Source organism: Monodelphis domestica, chromosome 6 (assembly GCF_027887165.1).
Source record: "Monodelphis domestica isolate mMonDom1 chromosome 6, mMonDom1.pri, whole genome shotgun sequence".
Classification (NCBI taxonomy): domain Eukaryota; kingdom Metazoa; phylum Chordata; class Mammalia; order Didelphimorphia; family Didelphidae; genus Monodelphis; species Monodelphis domestica.
In genome coordinates, this window is record NC_077232.1 from 13,378,048 (window position 1) to 13,397,938 (window position 19,891).

Genomic DNA, 19,891 nt, shown 5'->3' on the forward strand with positions numbered 1-19,891 from the left:
GAAATGCAAGGAAATACAGAAAAGAGTTTGTTTTCGATGATCTAGGAATCTAATGGGGAAGAAGTACTGGGGGTGTCCTTGTCTAAGACACTAAGTTCCCTGTGAGTATGGATTTTACAAAAGAAATTATAATGCCAGGTATCAAAGATATTTGAAAAAAAATTATGATTTAGTGGAGGAAAGATGAAATTACTTTTGAGGTAAGTTCATTATCTAGAATACATGTTTGTTTCCTGGCCTTTCTGTTCTTCTGTTGTCTATGATTTGCTAGGGAAAAAGAGAAATTGAGTGCAGAATGCTAAGAAGAGCTCAGTATGAAGAATTTTAAGAGAGAATGATAACTTTTTCAAGCTCCAAATGCATAGCGCATTTTATGTTGATAATCAAGTATTGGGACATTAATGAATCCTTCTTTCCCCAAGGAGTAACAAATTACTGTCCTTGCCTTCAGCTCCACTACTATCTGAAGTGTGTCAATTCTGTCCCTGGTGCCAATGATGAAGTATGTGGGGATGAATCCAGGATCATGGCAGAGACATATAATGTCCTAAATTTGCAATTTTTTCCTGGTCCTAAGGAGACACTGGTGAAAGTTGGAGAAATCAGTCCTTTTAATAAGGGATTAATTATTAATGAAGAAGACATTGCTTGGCCAGATGATTTCTCTGAGGTAAGTAACAGGTGAATAATATGAGCTCCTAAGATGAGACTAATTGGACCTGTTATCCCTCAATATCTACTAAGAAGATAATTCCTCTTAAATTAGGATCCCCTTTAAGCTTTCTGGGACCAGGATGACTTTCAAGGTCTTTTGGGACACTGTCTCACATATCCTAAATCCCATTGATAATGGTTCAAAATGGGAAGAAAAGTTTACATTTCTTTTTCCCTATTTGAAATGTTTAGGAGAAGTCTCATATTATTGAGTCCATCCAGTGTACATTTTCCTTCCTGGAAAGGAATGTGACAAGGCCCATGGGCTCTGTCACCAGTGATTCCAGAGAAGTATTTTCCCTCAAATTACCCAGAAATATGTTAAGAAACTGAAGCTCATGTTTAGCAGTTTGACTTTATTGTAATGTATGGTGTGAGATTTTTGTCCATGCTTAGTTTCTGTCATACTGTTTTCCAGTTTTCCAGCAATTTTTGTCAAGTAGTGAATTCTTTCACCCAAAGTTTGCATCTTTGTGTTTATTGAACACTAAGTGGTATGGACATTAACAGTAGTATGTTGATTACCTAATCTATTCTATTATCCATTACTTTAATTTTTAGCCAGGACCAGATTGTTTTGATGATTAGTGCTTTATAGCATTGTTTGAGATTTGGTATAGGTAGACCTCCTTCCATTATTTATTTTTTTCACCAATTCCCTTGATATTTTTGCCTTTCATTCTTCCAGATGAATTTTATTTTTTTCTAGTTCTACAAACTTTTGGGGGTAGTTTTATTTGTATAGCATTGGATAGGTATATTATTTTAGGTAGGATTATCATATTTATTATATTGGTTTGACCTTTCAATGAGCAATTAGTATATTTTTTAACCCTTACCTTATGTCTTAGAATTAATACTATGTATTGGTTCCAAGGCATAAGAGTGCTAAGGACCAGGCAATAATTGGTTAATAAATAGGTTAAATAATTTGTCCAGAGTTACACATGTAGGAAGTATTTGAGACCACATGTGAACCTAGCACCTCCAATTTGTAGGTTTGGTTCTCAATCCACTGAGCTAACTAGCTGCCCCCTAGTAATTAGTATTTTCCCAATATTTTAGGTCTGACTTTATTTGTATGAAGGGTATTTTATAATTGTGTTCATTTACTTGCAGAATTGTTTTGTAGGTATGCCCCTAAAGATTTTTTATTGTCTAGAGTTATTTTAATGTAATTTCCTTTTCTATATCTTGTTATTGGGATTCATAGGTAGTAAATAGAAATGCTGATGATTTATGTGTATTTAATTTTTATCCTGAATGTTTGCTAAAGGTGTTAATTATTTCTATTAGTTTTTTGGTTGATTCTCTAGGGTTTTCTATGTATATCATCATATCATCTCCAAAGAGTGATAACTTTGTTGGCTCTTTTATATATTTCACCTTTATTTTTCTTCCTTTATTGCTATATCTTGCATTTCTAGTATAATATTAATTACTAGAGATGATAATGGGCATCCTTGCTTTAACCCCAATCTTACTGAGAAGGGTTTCATTTTATTTCCATTACAGATAATACTTGCTGATGGTTTTAAGTTGACACCATTTATCATTCTGAGGAATGTTCTATTTATTCCAATGGTTTCTAATTATTTTATAAGGAATGCATATTGTATTTTGTAAAATTCTTTTTACTGCATATATTGAAATAATCACATAGTTTTCATCTATTCTGATGGTTTTTCCAATATCAGGGCAACCTTGTTTTCCTAGTATAAAATCTACTTGATTTTGGTATATGATTCTTGTGATATAGTGTGGTAATCTCTTTGTTAGTATTTTATTTAAAATTTTTACATCAATTTACAATAGGGAGATAGAGCTGTAGTTTTCTTTCTTTGTTTCTAGCCCTACCTGGTTTAGGTATCAGTACTATATTTGAGCCATAAAAAGAATTTGTAAGGATGCCTGCTTTCCTTCCCCACCTCCCCCAAATCGTTTATGTACTTATATAGTTAGTTGTTCTTTGGTTGTTCTGTAGAATTCATTTGTAAATCTATTTGGCCCTCTGGGCCTTTTCTTAGTTAGTTTTTTTGATTGCTCCATTTCTTTTTTATGTAATGGGGTTGTTTAAGTGTTCTATTTATTCTTTTGTTAACTTGGATAATTTATATTTTTGTAGATATTCATCTATTTCACTTAGATTTTCAGATTTTTTTTGGCAGTGTGAATTTTAGATTTACTCCACCCTGTTTAGTCATTAGAATTTTAGCAACCAAGAATGTAGACACCCCCACTTAAGGATTGAGTGTGGGGGAGTAAGATGACACACGTGTGCTAGCAAGTGACAAATCAGAAACAACTAATTGACCCCCTGGGCTGTCCAAATCCAAGTTTAAGCAACCATTGGTACATGTAAGACACAGGAAGAGATGTAAAGAACTGCCTTTATATTTCACATGACTTTCTGTGAGAGGGGCTGGGCTGTGGAACTTGCTCATGAAGGAACTTGAGTGTGAGACCTCAGACTGCTTCCCTTAGATAATAACGTGATGAGTGATAAGGCTGATTCCCCTTGCTTTGGCTTTTCTGGAGTAATCAGCATCTGGAAAGGCCCATCTCTTGGGCCCCCTTTCCTTGACTTTTCTGGAGGCAACAACATCTGGAAAAGCCCTTTGGCTGAGGCCTATGAACTCCTGCTAGGTTCAGACCAGGCTGTGGCAGCTATCCTTCCCTTCCCCCCCCCCCCCCCCCACTCTCTCTCTCATTCTTAATTTCTTCCTTCTATTATAAATAAACCACCATAAAATTCCATTATGACGAGTATTTCATTGGGATTTAGAATTTAAATCCATGGAGACTAATTAAAATATATTCAATCTCAACCATAAAATTTATCCCTAACAGCAGATAGCTAGAAAAATCTTCCAATAATTGGGATAATTTCTTCTGCATTGATTGTGGTTTTACCTTTTTCTTTTTTGATACTACTAATTTGGCTTTATTCTTTCTGTTTGAAATCATGTTAGCTAATAATTTACATATTTTCTTTATTTTTTTCACAAAACCAATGCCTTGTTTTATTTATTAGTTCAGTGTTTTCCTTATTTTCCATTTTATTAATCTCTTCTTTGATTTTAATGATTTCTAATTTGGTGTTTAATTTAATTTCCCATTCCCATATATGAATGTACTCAATTTAGCCATATTGAAACCCTTAAGTTATTGCTTTGGGTTTTTATCCATCTTATGAATGTAGAATTTGTTCAGTAAATTTTCTATTTGGATCTGACTTTTTAGTCCAGAACTTCTGAAATTCCTTTATTTAATTAAATTCTGTTTCCCCTTGTAGTATGAATTTCAGTTTTGCTGGGTATATAATTCTTGATTATAGTACTAAATTCTTTGCCTTTTTGAATATCATATTTCATGACTTCCAGGCCTTTAATATAGGGTCTGCTAGGTCCTGTGAAATACTGACTATGTTTCTCTGATATTTGAATATTTTCCTTCTGAATGCTTGTTATATATATTTTTTTGTTGTTGTTGTCTTGGGAGATCTGGACTTGGGTGATAATAGTCCTGGGGTATTTTATTTGGGGGTCTTTTTCAGGAAGTGATTGGTAGATTCTCTTAATTTCCATTATCCTCTGAGGAAAATATTCCCATAGAATCTCTTATAATATGATGTCCAGGCTCACTTTCTGACTGTGGCTTTTTGGTATTCCAATGATTCTTAGATTATCTCTCCTTCTATTTTCCATGTCAGATATTTTTCTTGAGAGGCACTTTAGATTTTCCTCTATTTTTAATTTTTAAAATTTGTCTCATTATTTCCTGATGTCATATGGATTCATTAACTCTTTGTATAATGTTAATTTTAACTTAATGTCTAATATTCTTCCTTGAGTTTTTGTGCTTCCTTTTTCACTTGACTGATCCTATTTTTAAAGAGTTTTTTTCCCCTCAATACTTTTTGGCTTGAATTTTCATTTTGTCCTTTCTATTCCTCAGGGTCTTCTTTTTTCAATGTATTATTTTGTGTCCATTTTCTTTTTACTTATTTCATTTTATAGGGAGTTGCTTTCTTCAGGAGACTTTCCCCCCATTTATAGAGTTTTTCAGTCAAGGTTCTTATTATTTAGTTTTTTGACTTGCCAAGTTCTTTCAGGCATTTTTGGGGGGGGGGGGACAAAGCATCCTTTGAAGGTTCTTCACATGTTCCCTTTTAAAAATTATTGTTTTCTTTTGAGTTCATATTTTTATCTTTGCTGCCACTAAGATAATTTTCTAAGATAAGGATGTTTTAATTTTTTCCCTCATTTTCCCCCAGTTTCCTCATCTATGTTTCGAGGGTCTTCTCAGTTCATGGGGTAGAGGGAGCACTGCTATAAATTGCAGAGTACTATTCTCTAAAATTTAGTGTAGGCTAGCCTGCCTTTGTTTCCCACATTGAGTCCAATGAGAATGTGGCTCTGTTAGCTTGCCATAGGGAGGCTTGTTGCTGTTTTTGTCCAACCAGATTCAACACCCTGTGTTACCAGTTCCCCTGTTGTTTTATGGGCTGGATGGGTCCCTACTCTGCTACTTCCTCTTCTTGCCAATTGTCTTTGGCTGGACAAACTACCCGCTCTGGGACTGACTGCTCAAGATACTCTTCTGTCATCTGGAAGTGTGTTTGTTCCTGCCTTTGCCTTCAATGCCCCTGTTGAGTGGTTTAAGCTGGGCAGATTTCCCATTCTGTCACTTTATTGTTTTGGGGTCTGCAGCCTCAGGCATTCTGTTGCCATGTGGGGATGAGTAAGTTTCTGCAGTTTGCCAATCCCCTACTCTGCTCCCTTTCTGCCTCAGGCACTCTGAAGCTAAGTGAGTTTTTGTTGTTTTCTTGTCCTCTTTTACTTTACTACCCCTTTCACATGGCCTATGTTGGCTGGGTGCCATTCCTTGCCCTCTCTGCCTGATATATGCCTGTTGAATGGCTTGGACTGGGTCTGCTCCCTGGATAGAGCTTTGTGGCCTCTGGCAGAGTCAAAGCATGTTGAACTGGTTTAAGTTCTTCCATTTCCCACAGATATTGGGCTGCCTTGGCTACTCTGTCTTCTTAGCCCAATGAGACATCTTCCTTTGACTTTACTTTGTTTTTTAGGCAATTAGATCCTCTGTGTGTGTGTGTGTGTGTGTGTGTGTGTGTGTGTGTGTGTGTGTGTGTGTGTGTGTTGGAGGAGTGCATTATCTTTTACTTTGTCACCTTAACTCCCAGTATACAACTTATTTTTAGAGATTCTTAATTTAGATAAGTTGGTGCAATGGACAGAGTGCCTCGAGTCAAGAAGACCCCTTTCCTCAGTTCAGATTTATAGTCAGCGTTTTACTACTGCTATCACCCTGGGCAAGATCCTTAACCTCATTTGCCTCAATTTTTTCATATTTTAAAGTCAGTTGGAGTAGGAAATAGCAAACTCATCCAAAAAACCTTTACCAAGAAAATTCCAAGAAGAGCTAGGAAGAGATGGACAAAAATGAGAAACTGACACATCTCCAAATCTAAATGTTATAGTTATGTCCTTTTCTAATGTAGATCATGCATGCATACATATATACATATATAGTTATATTCAGCTTCAGTTTCATTCTTCTGTGTCATTCAAAAAATTCTATCCTTTATTAATCTCCAGAATTAAGTCTAAATGCCAGCCTCAAAAACAAGATAAACCAATCAAATGACCTGATTCTTAGATTCAATCATGCTGTATGGTTTAATTAATTAATTATATTATAACCTCCCTAAAGTTTTCACTCATTGAAACATTCAAGATTCTTCACCAAAAAAGAAAGAATAGGGTCTATTTGGAGAAAAAAAAATAATTTCCCTCAGCCAGCCTGGTCACTTGTGAATTATGTCAGAAGTATTTGTAGAAAATGAAATGCACTTTGGAGATATACTAGTATGATATACTCGATGGAAAATGTGGCGACCACATAAACGTTTAAAAAAATCAGGCACTTTATTGTGCTTTGTGGAGCATCTGTGTGTGATCATGACTTGGGCAAACATTGATTTGCAGTGATGGAAGAAAAAAGAAGGAAATTTCCATTGAGATATATATATCATTCTTGCTCTGAATCACTAAAAATCCTTAAACTAATGTCTTCCTTGGGAGAGATCTGGAATCATCCTTGCCTCAGTGCATCTACGTTTCATCAGTCTTTCTTACCATGATATTTTTTCTCTTCTCTTGATGGAAACTCAGACTCCAATTTCCATATGCAGTGTGAGCTGTGGCCCTGGTTTCAAGAAGATAATTCGTGAAAGCGAGCCCATATGCTGTTTCGACTGTACTCTGTGCTCTGACAGGGAAATTTCCAATCAGACAGGTGGGTGCCTCAAGACAAATGGTCCTCTCGAATTAGAGACATTGGATTTCTTTCTTTTTTATTTTGAATCTTAACCTGAGAAAAGTTTTCCTTAATATAATAACATTTCTGAGCTAAAAAAAACCCCTGTATTTATTCAATCACTTGTGTTCACTGAGAATGAATTGGGTGCCTTCTTTGGGAACAGCACAATATTAGACAAGTCAAGAAGACACAATAAAAGGCAAAGTTCTTGCCCAAGAAGAAATTGCTTTTTTCTGGGTCCAGTTTTCAGTATGGGGCCAGTTTTTAGAAAATACATATAGTTTGCTTTAGATGTATAATTATAAGAAAGCTCCTGTCATCAGTCTTTGGGTTTTTGGTCAGCCTAACTGAGGTTCTTAATTAAGGATCTCTAAGTTGTGGCTTAGATGTAGTTTAACTTCCCTACTCCCTATTCAAGCTTCCCTATTCAAGCAATCAGATAAGGATTTTGCACAATTTGCTTAATTGAATGAATTTTTCTCACAACACACAAACTGAATTAGATCCATAATTGATTAGAATTGAAACTAAATTAAATCTAGAATTGAGTCAAAAGAAAGAGTCAGTGACTTAAAATTGTTTTTTAGACTGTTACCTTCCATATTGAAATCAATACTATATATGGGTTCAGTGGCAGAAGAGTGGTAAGGGCTAGTCAATGGGGGTTAAGTGACTTGTCCAGGGACACACAGATAGGAAGTGTCTGAGACCAGACTCGAACCCAGGACTACTGCTTCTGGGCCTGACTTTTAATTCACCCAGCCACCTAGCTGCCCTGAAATTGGTGGCTTTAAATCAATTCTCACTTCCACTTGCAGTTCTAATTCCTTAAATTTCATCTTTTGACTTATGAAGGAGGGGTAAAGATACTTCCTCAAGGAATCAATTATCTTAAGTCAAAGCTGTGTGTTTTTTATACTTTCATAATCAAAATATATGCCAACCTACAGATCAAATGGATTAGAGATCTCATAAAGAACTAATTTTGAAGACAGATTCATATCACCAAGGCAAGCAACAAAACTCAGCAAACATAAAAACCACGAAATGCAAGGTTAAAGCAATATAATTATGATCATCAATATCTGAAAAATTAAATCTCTTTCCATACTAGTCACCCAATCCCAATATCCATTTAATCAACAGAACTAGTTCTGATTATCAGTTGATCCTTAGAAATGTCGTCTCTTGGACATTCTGGATTAGGCCTCCTTTTCAGAGCAGCTGTGAAAGGGTCTGTTTTTCTGTTTCTAACCCATTTGTTGAGATTCCTAGAAAATTCTGACAAAATATGGCAATAAGTAGACAATATAATTCAGTACTGTTTCAAATTTGTTTCTCCATATCTGAAGTGGCAGAGAATTACTTTTTTTACATATCTGTTGCTATTTTTATCTGTATCTTAATACCATGCCAGATATAAAAATCTTTAAAAATGCATGAGGGTATAAGTTGTAAAATAAACTCTTCTGTCTTTCAAAATGATCAGAAAGATACATTAAAATGGGAAAATAATTTAACTTTCTTTACAATTAGTTCTACAATTTTAAATGTAAGATCCTTAATCTATATTTAAGAACTTATTACTAAAAGACAAATTCTGAATTTTTATGATAAAATAACTTGGAATTCAATCATATGCTCATGTATGTAGTTCTTAAATCCTGTTGCTTTCTCAAATTTTGCTATTCTGTTTAATTAGAAAACGTTTTCATCGCATTTCTTTTTTGTCTTTTTGATTTGTCTAATTGTCCCATTAGGAGGCTATAATCCATATATAATTTGATGATTATAATTATAAAAGTTTTCATTCTTGCATTTTATTATAGGAACTCAGAGTTGGTCTAGTATCAATCTATTATTTAATAAATTTAATATTGTATTCACCAAACTTCTACTGCTGACTTTTCCTGATTATAGAAACTTGCTATGAAAGGAAGAAGGATATAGTTATAATAATGTTAAGGGCACTGACTGACTGATATATACCATAACAGGAGAAAAGTTCCATTGGCTCTGATTTCTAAAATTTTAAAAATATAAAGGATTTTATTTTATATTACTTTTTAATTAATTAAGTTAATTTAGAATATTTTCCCATGGTTACATGATTCATATTCTTTCCTTCTCCTCCTTCATCCTCCTTCCCATAGCCAATGAGCAATGCAACTGGGCTTTACATGTATCATTGATCAAGACCTATTTCCATATTATAAATATTTGCAACAGAGTGATCATTTCCCTATTGAATTATGTGATCAAACAGTTGTTTTTCTTCTGTGTTTCTACTCCCACAGTTCTTTCTCTGAATGTGGCTAGTGTTCTTTTTCATAAGTCCCTCAGAATTTTCCTGTATCATTGAAATGCTGCTAGTAAAGAAGTCCATTACATTTGGTTGTGCTACCATGTATCAGTCTCTGTATAAAATGTTCTCCTGGTTCTACTCTGCATCAATTCTTGGAGGTTGCTCCAGTTCACGTGGAATTCCTCCAATTTATTATTCCTTTTAGTACAATAGTATTCCATCACCAACAGATACAACAACTTGCTCAGCCACTCCCCAATCAAAGGGCATCCCCATATTTTCCAACTTTTTGCTACCACAAAGAATAGCTATCAATATTTTTGTACAAGTATTTTCCCCTATTATGTTATTGGGGTACAAACCCAGCCGTGCTATGGCTCGGTCAAAGGGTAGGCAGTCTTTTAAAGTCCTTTGGGTAAAATTCAAAATTGCCTTCCAGAATGGTTGGATCAATTCACAACTCCACCAGCAATGCATTAGTGTCCCAATTTTGCCACATCCCCTCCAACATTTATTACTTTTTTTTGCTGTCAGATTAGCCAAACTGCTTGGTATGAGATGGTATCTCAGAGTTATTTTGATTTTTATTTCTCTAATTTTAATAGATTTAGAACACTTTTTCATGTGCTTATTGACAATTTTGATGTCTTTAGCTGAAAATGTCCTATTCATGTCCTCAGCCCATTTATTAATTGGAGAATTGCTTGATTTTTTTTTTGTACAATTGATTTAGCTCCTTATAAATTTGAGAAATTAGACCTCTGTCAATGGTTTTTGTTATAAAGAATTTTTTCCCAATTTGTTTCTTCCCTTCTAATTTTGGATACATTGGTTTTGTTTGTAGAAAATCTTTTTAATTTAATGTAATCAAAATTATTCATTCTGCATTTTATAATATTTTCTATTCCTTGCTAGGTGTTAAATCCTTTCCCATAGATCTGACAGGTACATTATTCTATGTTGACCTAATTTACTTATAGTTTCCTTCTGTATATTTAAATTGTTTACCCAATTCTGAATTTATCTTGGTGGTATTATAAATAAGAGAGCAGATGAAGTGGGTTTGCAGTGATATAAGTATTTATACACTTATATATGTATACATATATATACATATACATATACATACATATACATACATATATATATATATATATATATATATATATATATATATACCATCTGAATTAACTTTTAGGTTCAGGCATGTTGACCTGGAGAGACTGGCTATTTTCTCTTGGTGTCAGTTTCTACCTTATCTTTTCTGTCTTACTTGCTTCCCTGCTGGCTTTTATCTACAGAGCTTCCTGGTTTGATCCTGAAACATCTGTCTGTTAGATTAGCTCTGAGATCCATATGGATCCAGGACCTCTCCTTGGCCCTCTCCTGCCTAATTGTCCAAACCTTTCTTTCACTGTCAGAAGGGGGTTTGGGGATTAGTATAGGTTTATTTATATTAGGGTCTGGGATCTTAGACAGATGGGTAAAAATCAGTGTGGCTCAAAATCTGTGAAGAAAACTCTATGAAGTGTTATTTATATCAGTGAGGTTTTAGATAGTTGACATTAGTTTAGGATTATCCCCAATCCCCTTTTCACCATCTCTTGTTTAATAAATTCTACAATCTGTCCCTGTTATAGAGTGATCTGTGTTTGTTACCTCAGGTCAGGCTCTGCCTAGACCAGACTTGTAGCCTTCCCAAAACAGTTGTCCATCAGATACTGGCCTACATTAAAACATCTAATCCCATCCCCAAACCACTCTAAATTACAGTTTGGCTGAGTCAGGTGGTTTGGACTTAGGTTACTTTTGGGGCAAGGGAGTAAGGGATTTTTTTCAAACTTTTGTCAGTGATTTTTACTGACACTTGAGAGGGAACTTTGAGCTGACAGGCTTGGAATTTCCTGAAGCTGTCAATCAAGTGCCAGCAGGCAGTAGGATTTTAAGGTGCTTGCTGGAGGGGGCTGCTGTCCTTCAGCACCACAGTTGCATCTATCACTGAGCACAAGCTGCTGTCCCCTGTGGAAGTGAAACTCTTTGATAGAGGCTTGGGTTTTTCAAAGTGGAGGGTAATTTTACACAACCCTTCCTATGTCCAGTGTTATTTCCTCATTACTCTTGTATGACTGCTAACATGTTACAGGCACTAATGGAAGTTGTCTATGGTTATTTGCTGATGATGCCATATAAATTGTTTAGTGTTATACAAGGATGTGTGTATGGATTGTTAAATTGGGATATGATAAGACCAATAATGCAATTGTCACTACAGACAGTGTGTTCACAGTTACCTGTGGCTTTGGTGGGTATTGCTATTATATATAAATATAAATGGATTTTTTATTATGGTTGTCTATAAGATCGAGATGGTTTTTACAATGGAATTCAGGGTCTCAGAGATGAAACAGATGATGGTATTAATGCAAAGAAAGTTGAATATGATGGAGAAATGTTTTAATGCAACTCTTGTAAATAACATAAACGGAAAAATACTGGCTTTGAATTTTAAAATGTTGATGTGCTTGGTGTTGAGAAATTAGCTGAGGGAAGTGATATAATACTAAATACTCCCAAGTAGGCTAGAAAGGGAAACTGAGGCATTAGATAAAACACGTGCTTTGTTGTTTCCTTTGAGAGCCCTGCCTATTGTTACTCCAGCCAGGGGGATTATTCATCTAAAATCCCATAAGAAATTCTCCTCAGCTGAATTAGATGCAATGAAAAGGAGACCCCTTAGATATTTTGATGAACCTCATAAGGTTGCCCACAAGTTCAGGAAGGCGATTAAGATCTTTGACCCTGATTATGTGTTACAGATAAAATTTAGAAATATGGGGAGACTGAGGCAGGTAGAAATTAGTTTATCTCTGCAAGGAGTATTATATTTTTTAGAGGTTTATTAAGGATTAAGGATTAAAGAAAATACAGGATAAGAGACATGTGTCCAGGCCATAGAGAAGCCTAGACACAACCTCACCTACATTATGAAAAAAAATCCACATCTGCCCCAAAATGGAAGTCCAAGAGAGCAAGAGAGCCCTCAAAAGCCTTTGAATCAGTTTAAATACCTTCTCGAGCTCGGCCCAGGTGAGATTACAAGGCATTCTGTGGAAGTGGAGCAAAGGCTCATGGGGATTGTAGTCCTGTATTCGAGTCTATTTTTTACATACCCCCATTTGATCGTTTGAAAAAATTAATTTTTTTCCAAAGAATAATGAAAACATAATCAATTTAAAGATTACAATAATTTGAGGATAAGAGAAACAAAAGAATAAAACCAATAATTGCTGAAAGCATTGACAAAAAGCCAGTTAGGGGGCAGTCCCCTTTGGCATGAAAGTGCAGATACAAATAAATGTTCAATCAACCACACCCAAAGTTCAATTTTGTGCAACTTGTGGTCTGGAGGCTTCTTCATGGTGTCTTCTCCAACAGTTCAGTTCTGGATTCAGAGAGGTAGCATCTTCTTTACCTAAAATTCTTCTCAAAAGGAATTTAAACTTTGCAATTTAAATAATGATATTTTTTACATTCCCCCATGTTGTGGGTGATTGAAAGATTCAGAATCAGTTAGGGATGCATGGCTGAGGTATGAGGTATATGAATCAATTGGCAAGGGATATTAAAAAGACATCAGAAAATCCAAAAGAAAAGAAAAATTTCTGGATGAAAATATAGACTATCAAAGTCTTATGTGTAAAAATTCCAAGTAGAAGAAAAATAAATTTATAACAGGTCCTTCAATCAGGGCCCAATCAAAATGATCTAAGCAATGAGGCATTTACCCAGTCAGTGCCAGGACTACAGAAAGGTACCACACTATGAGAGGCAGAAAAGGGGACCAGATTATAGGAGCCAAGGTTTCGGGGATACTCGTCTGTGAGTATCTTCAGGGTGAGTGTGGATACAAGGAAAGCCTATGTCTTAACACATGTTAAACATAGTAACCTCGAGTCTTCACACTAGGTTCAAGACCTTTGTATTGGCCTAGAAGTGCATCAATCCATCCTAGATTGGCCTTTCTTTGGCCCTATGAAATGGCTCTTGTGTGTATATCTTGTCCTGGAATCAGACAGAATCATTAAGCAAAGCCCCATAATTTATTTAAATAGTGGCATCGTTTTTATAGTCACAAGCCTTTTAGGGCATACATTAGCAAATGTATCTTAAACTTAAAAATCAAAAGGTTAAAGAAAATCTTAATACTGGTGACATGTGCTTCAAATATAAAAAGGAGAGAAAAAATAATAAAAAAAAACCGGAAAAATATATTGCACATGCAAGAAAAATATAATAATAAAAGAGCATTAAATCCCCAAAATTCTCAATAGCCCAATCAATTACAATAGCAAACAAACACACTTTCATATTTCACATAAGTTGCTGTATTACATTTTTAAAACCTATGAATTGATGGACATTTGTCACAATTTTTACAAACATAGCAATCTTTCAACCTTGGTAATAAACATATATATATATGTATATATATATTATTTTTTTTAAACAAGGTAAAACTCATCTTGGGTTTAGAACATAAACAAGAAATCTATATATCATTCTGGTAGAAGTAAAATAGTGAGCTGAAGAGTATAAATAAAGGGGTGCTCCTTTTTCGGAGGCTTATAGGGATACAAATGCCCTAAGATTAACTGCCCAATTTCCATTCACATATTTAGAAATGTGGGAAGGTTGGGGGTTATAAAATTTATTTCACTTCAGCTAATGGGCCTTAGGGCAGGCAAAAATAACCAGATTGTTAAAAAAATTCCAAAAATCATATTTAAAAAACCCTTAAAATCAAATCATTTGAGGTATTTAGCACATTAAAATTTCCAAAGGTTGTTAATACAATTATAACCAGTTCTGAAGTCCATCTATGTGATAATTTACAAAGTCAAAATAGAAAAGCTGTTTTTTCATATATGGGCTTATTCACAACAATATTTTCAGCACAGTTATAGGGGAAAAACAACAGAATTTCAAAACTTAGTACATTCAAAATAAATTCAATCAACCTTCAGTTCACAGAATAATATTCAATCCAGTAATATATGAACTTAAAATCACAAAGTTAAACCATAACAAAAAATGCAATAGAGTACAGAGATTTTTATAAACCATTGGAGTCTGAAATGCCTTATAATATAGCCTTTAGTCTCTTCAAAGTTCCTTGGGTTCTTATCCATTTAAATGTCTATTGTCAGAAGGCAGAGTGGTAAGAGCTATGGATCTGCTCGGAGCCCCACAGCTGGGGAGAATCTGAGACCAGATTTTAACCCAGGACCATGCTCTCAGTGCCCTGAGCCACCCATTTGCAAATTCAAAGTTGAATTTTGGGCTGAATGTTTCTTCTGGCACGCAGGTGAAATCAATGAAATTACCAGAACAGTCAAAAATCCTTTTAAACAGCCCATTGCTTTTTATGTTTCTGTTTGAAAAAATCTGTTTCTTCTTTCTAGTCTCTCTTTCCCCTCTCCCCTGATATGATCCTTCCTCCTGTCCCAGTCCACGTGGAGCCCAGGCCGCCCACGTGGAGTCAATACACCCCCTTTTGCTCAGAGGCTTAGCCTAAGGGAAAATTGCCTTTCTCCTTTCCCTCTTTCCTTTCCCTCTCCTCTCTCCCCTCCACCCACGTGGCCAATACTGTTACCAGCTGGTCACAATGAGTCCTCAGGGATCTGCTCCAAGGATCTGGGTGATGAGCTGGCTGGGGTCACGTTCCTGGGGCTGGGGCTGGGGTGATGAGCCGTCTGGGTCGGAGGCCAGATGGGGGAGAGACAGACCACCAGGGTGGGTCGGGCCAGGAGCCATCAGGTGAGAGGCCAGGAGCAGAAGCAGGAGCCAGAGCGGACCACAGGCAGGAGCTGATCAAGATGGTTTTCTAAAGAGCATCTTGGAGAATTGTGGCTTTTAAAAAAAATTCTCTAGGCTAAAAAAATTTTTGAGAAGTTCTCATCCAATCTAGTGGTAGCCATCTGTTACAGTTAAATTTAGAAATATGGGGAGACTGAGGCAGGTAGAAATTAGTTTCTCTCTGCAAGGAGTATTATATTTTTTAGAGGTTTATTAAGGATTAAGGATTAAAGAAAATACAGGATAAGAGACACGTGTCCAGGCCATAGAGAGGCCTAGACACAACATCACCTACATTATGAAAAAAATCCACATCTGCCCCAAAATGGAAGTCCAAGAGAGCAAGAGAGCCCTCAAAAGCCTTTGAATCAGTTTAAATACCTTCTCGATCTTGGCCCAGGTGAGATTACAAGGAATTCTGTGGAAGTGGAGCAAAGGCTCGTGGGGATTGTAGTCCTGTATTCGAGTCTATTTTTTACATACGCTGATTTCTCTCTTCTTATGGAAGAGCTATTAATGAGAAGGGAGAAGGAATACTACATAGAAAAAACCCAGAATGATGCTGATCTAACACCATGACCAGAGACTTATGAGGAAATTGACTTAAGTTCAGTGTACAGTTATAGAGTATTGAAACAAGCTAAAGAATTTATAATTGACGTTATGAAAAGGAATTCAAGAAGACCTGGTGCCTGGTCAAAATTTGAATACATTAAGCAAAATCTAGGGGAGTCACCTGCTGCATTCTTGGACAAATTTATGGAAGCTGCTGAGTTGCAATTGGGTCTTGATGTACTATCAGAGGAGATGATTTCTTACACCCGGAGACTGTTAAAAATGCCTGTGCTGGAGTGAGAAATTTTTTTCAGAAACAACTGTCCTAACTGTTGTTCTAAATCAAATCTCTCCCATACTGTTTTCCAATTTTTCCAGTTTTTGTCAAACAGTGGGTTCTTGTTGCCAAAACTGGGATCTTTGGGTTTATTGTATCCTATTTTGTGTAGGCCATTTACCCCAAGTCCATTCATCCTCTCTTCTGTATCGTAGCCAGTATGATGTTGTTTGATTACTACTGATTGATAATACAGTTAAAGATCTGGTAATGCTAGATCCCCAACCTTCACATTTAAAAAAAAATTCCCTTGATATTCTTGATCTTTGGTTCTTCCAAATGAACTTTGTTATAGTTTTTTTTCTAATTCAATAAAAAATGATTCTTGGTAATTTGATAGGTATGGTATTGAATAAGTAACTTAATTTGTGTTGGATTGTCATTTTTATTATATCATCTCATCTTCCCCATGGGAAATCAATATTTTTCCAATTATTTAGATGTCATTTCAATTGTGTGAAAAGTATTTTGTAGTTGTGTTCATATAATTCCTGCGTTTATCTTGGCATTTAGATTCCTAACTTTTATATTGTTTAGGGTGATTTTAAATGGGGTTTCTCTTTATAACTCTTGCTGATGAGTTGTGTTGGAAATATAAAGAAATGCTGATGATTTATATGGGTTTATTTTGTATCCTGCAACTTTGTTAATGTTGTTGAATATTTCCAATAGCTTTTTAGTTAATTCTCTAGGATTCTTTAAGTAGACAATCATATTATCTCCAAAGAGTGATAGCTTGGTCTCCTCATTGCCTACTTTAATACCTTCAATTTCATTTTCTTTTGTAATTGCTACTACTAGGGTTTCTAGTACAATGTTAAATAATAGAGGTGAAAATGGGTATCCTTGTGTCACTCTTGATCTTATTGGGAAAGTTTCTAACTTCACTCCATTTCAAATGATACCTGTTGATGGTTTTTAATTTATACTGTTTATTATTTTTAGGAAAGACCCATCTATTCCTATACTTACTAGTGTTTTTCAATAGGAATGAATGTTGCATTTTGTCAAAGATTTTTTTCTGCATCTATTGACATAATCATGTGATTTCTGTTGCTTTGGTTGTTGGTCAATTATGTGGATGGTTTTCATAATATTAAATCATCCTTGAATTCCTGGTATAAATCCCACCTGGTCATAATCAATAATTCGTATGATCATTTGCTGGATTCTTTTTGCTAGGATTCTATTTAAGATTTTTGCATCTATATTCATTAAGAAGATTGGACTGTAGTTTTTTGTCTCTGTTTTTGGTCTGCCTGGCTTTGGAACCAGTACCATATTTGTGTCATAAAAGGAATTTTTTTAAAACTTCTTTGCTTATTTTGTCAAATACTTTTATAGTATTGGAATTAGTTGTTCTTTAAGTGTTTGATAGAATTCACTGTGAATCCATCAGGACCTGGGAGTTTTTTCTTAGGGAGTTGGTTGATGGCTTGTTCAATTTATTTTTTTCTGAAATGAGATTGTTTAAGTATTCTATTTCCTCTTTTGTTAATATAGGTAATTTGTATTTCTGTAAATATTCATCCATTTTACTTAGATTATCCTATTTTTTGCCATGTATTTGGGCAAAATAGTTCTGAATAATTACCTTAATTTCCTCTTCATTAGAGGTGAGGTTGCCGTTTTTATTTTTAGTACAGCTAATTTTATTTTTTTAATTAAATTAGCCATTACATCATTTTATTTCTTTTTTCAATGTACCAGCTCCTAGTCTTATTTATTAATTCAATAGTTCTTTTACTTTTAATTTTATTAATTTCTCCTTTGATTTTTAGGATTTCCAATTTAGTTTTTATCTGGGGCTTTTTAATTTGTTCTCTTTCTAGTGCTTTTTTTTAAATTTGCATGCCCAATTCATTGACCTCTTCCCTCTCTTATTTGTTGACATATGCACTCAAGGACATAAATTTTCCCATGAGTCCTGATTTGGCTACATTCTATAGATTTTGATATGTTGTTTCCTCGTTGTCATTCTCTTCAATGAAATCATTAATTGTTTCTATGATTTATTCTTTAAAGAACCAATTTTGGAGAATCACATTTCTTAATTTCCAATTAATTTTTGATTCACCTCTCCATATACTCTTACAAATTATAATTTTTATTGCATTATGATCTGGAAAAAGAAGATGCATTTATTATTTATGCTTTTTTGCATTTGTTTGCAATGTTTTTATGCCCTAGTACATGGTCCGTCTTTGTGAATGTACCATGTGCTCCTGAAAAAAAAGCTGTATTACTTTTTGTCCCTATTTATTTTTTTCCATGTATCTATTAACTCCAATTTCCTAAGATTTCATTTACATCTCTTACCTCTTTCTTGTTTGTTTTTTGGTTTGTTTAATCTAGTTCTGATAGAGGAAGCCTCAGGTCTCCCACTAGTACACTTTTACTATCTATTTCCTCCTTAAGCTTCAATTGTTTCTCCTTTAAAAATCTGGGTGCTATACTATTGGTGCATACATGTTGAGTACTGTTATTTCTTCATTGTCTATACTGCTTTTATCAGGTTGTAATTATCTTCCCTATCTCTTTTAATCAGATCTGTTTTTACTTTGGCTTTTTCAGATATCATGATTGAGACTCCTGACTTCTTTTTCTCAGTTGATGCCCAATAAATTAGGCTCCAGCCTCTTACCTTTTCCTGGTGTGTGTCTCCCTGCCTCATGTATGTTTCTCATAGACAACATATGTTGGGTTTTAGTTTATAATCCACTCTGCTCTCTCCTTCCACTTTATGGGTGGGTTCATCCCATTTACATTCAGAGTTATGATTACCACCTGTGTATTACACATCATTTTTATTTCCTCTTTTCATCCTGCTCTTTCTTCTTTCATTGTTTCATTTTACACTAGGTTTTTTTTTTTTTGCTTTTAATCTGTCCCCTTATTCCACACACTTATTTTACTTTACTTTCCTCCCCTCCCTTCTTATTCCCCTCTTATTTTTCTTTAAGGTCTGTTAAATGCAGCTCCTCTGACTTTCCTTCACTTTGAATGCTCCCTGCCCCATTTCCCCCACTTTGGTTTTTCCCTCTCAACTTCCCTGTGGGGTAAAACAGAATTCTATACTCCAATAGATCTGGCTGTTTTTCCCTCTTAGAACTGATTCTACTGAGAGCAAGGTTTAAGTATTACCTAGTACCACTCTCTTCCTCTCTTTCTTATGAGTGTTCTTCTTTCCTGCCCACCATGAGCTTCTTTTTGTGATATAATTCATCCTATTTTTCTTCTTCCTTTAAGTTGCTCTGGTGCCATCTTCTATTCCACTTCCCCCCTTTTTTACATATCATCTTAAATAACTTAGTACCCCAGTCTCTGCCTAGGATCAATTTTTTATCTATTATGATAGTGAAAAAAAATTTGAAAGTTACAAATATAATTTATGACTCCTTTGATAACTCTTCCACATTCAGAAATACTTAATATTTATAACTGATACATAAACTGTGTGGTTCACCACAACCTATTTCCCTTTTCCCTTCCTTTGCTTTTTTTCCCAGTACATAACCAGAATAGAATATATGAGATTGAGTACCATATTTTAGGTTATTTACTTTTCTTATATAATTTCTCTCTTGATTGCCATGGTTGAATAAAATAACCAGGGCCCAATATGCTGAAAATATATGGCTGCCTCCATTTCCTGATGGGTGTAATGAAGAGGATGTTATGAATCTTGTGGTGGTGACACTTGAATGAAATTGGGATATTGAGTAGATGTACTCCAAAAATAAACTATGTAGGGTGACTTGTCACCCTTCTTTCTACCTACT

At 35.0% G+C, this 19,891-nt stretch overlaps 1 protein-coding gene across 1 annotated transcript in view; it reads left to right on the plus strand.

Moving 5' to 3' along the window:
• VN2R652 (vomeronasal 2 receptor 652) overlaps positions 1 to 19,891 on the plus strand; it is an 80,149-nt gene that overhangs the window by 57,362 nt on the left and 2,896 nt on the right. Inside the window, 2 exon segments of the mRNA NM_001102435.1 lie at positions 452 to 670; positions 6,909 to 7,032. Coding sequence (NP_001095905.1) covers positions 452 to 670; positions 6,909 to 7,032 — 343 coding nt within the window.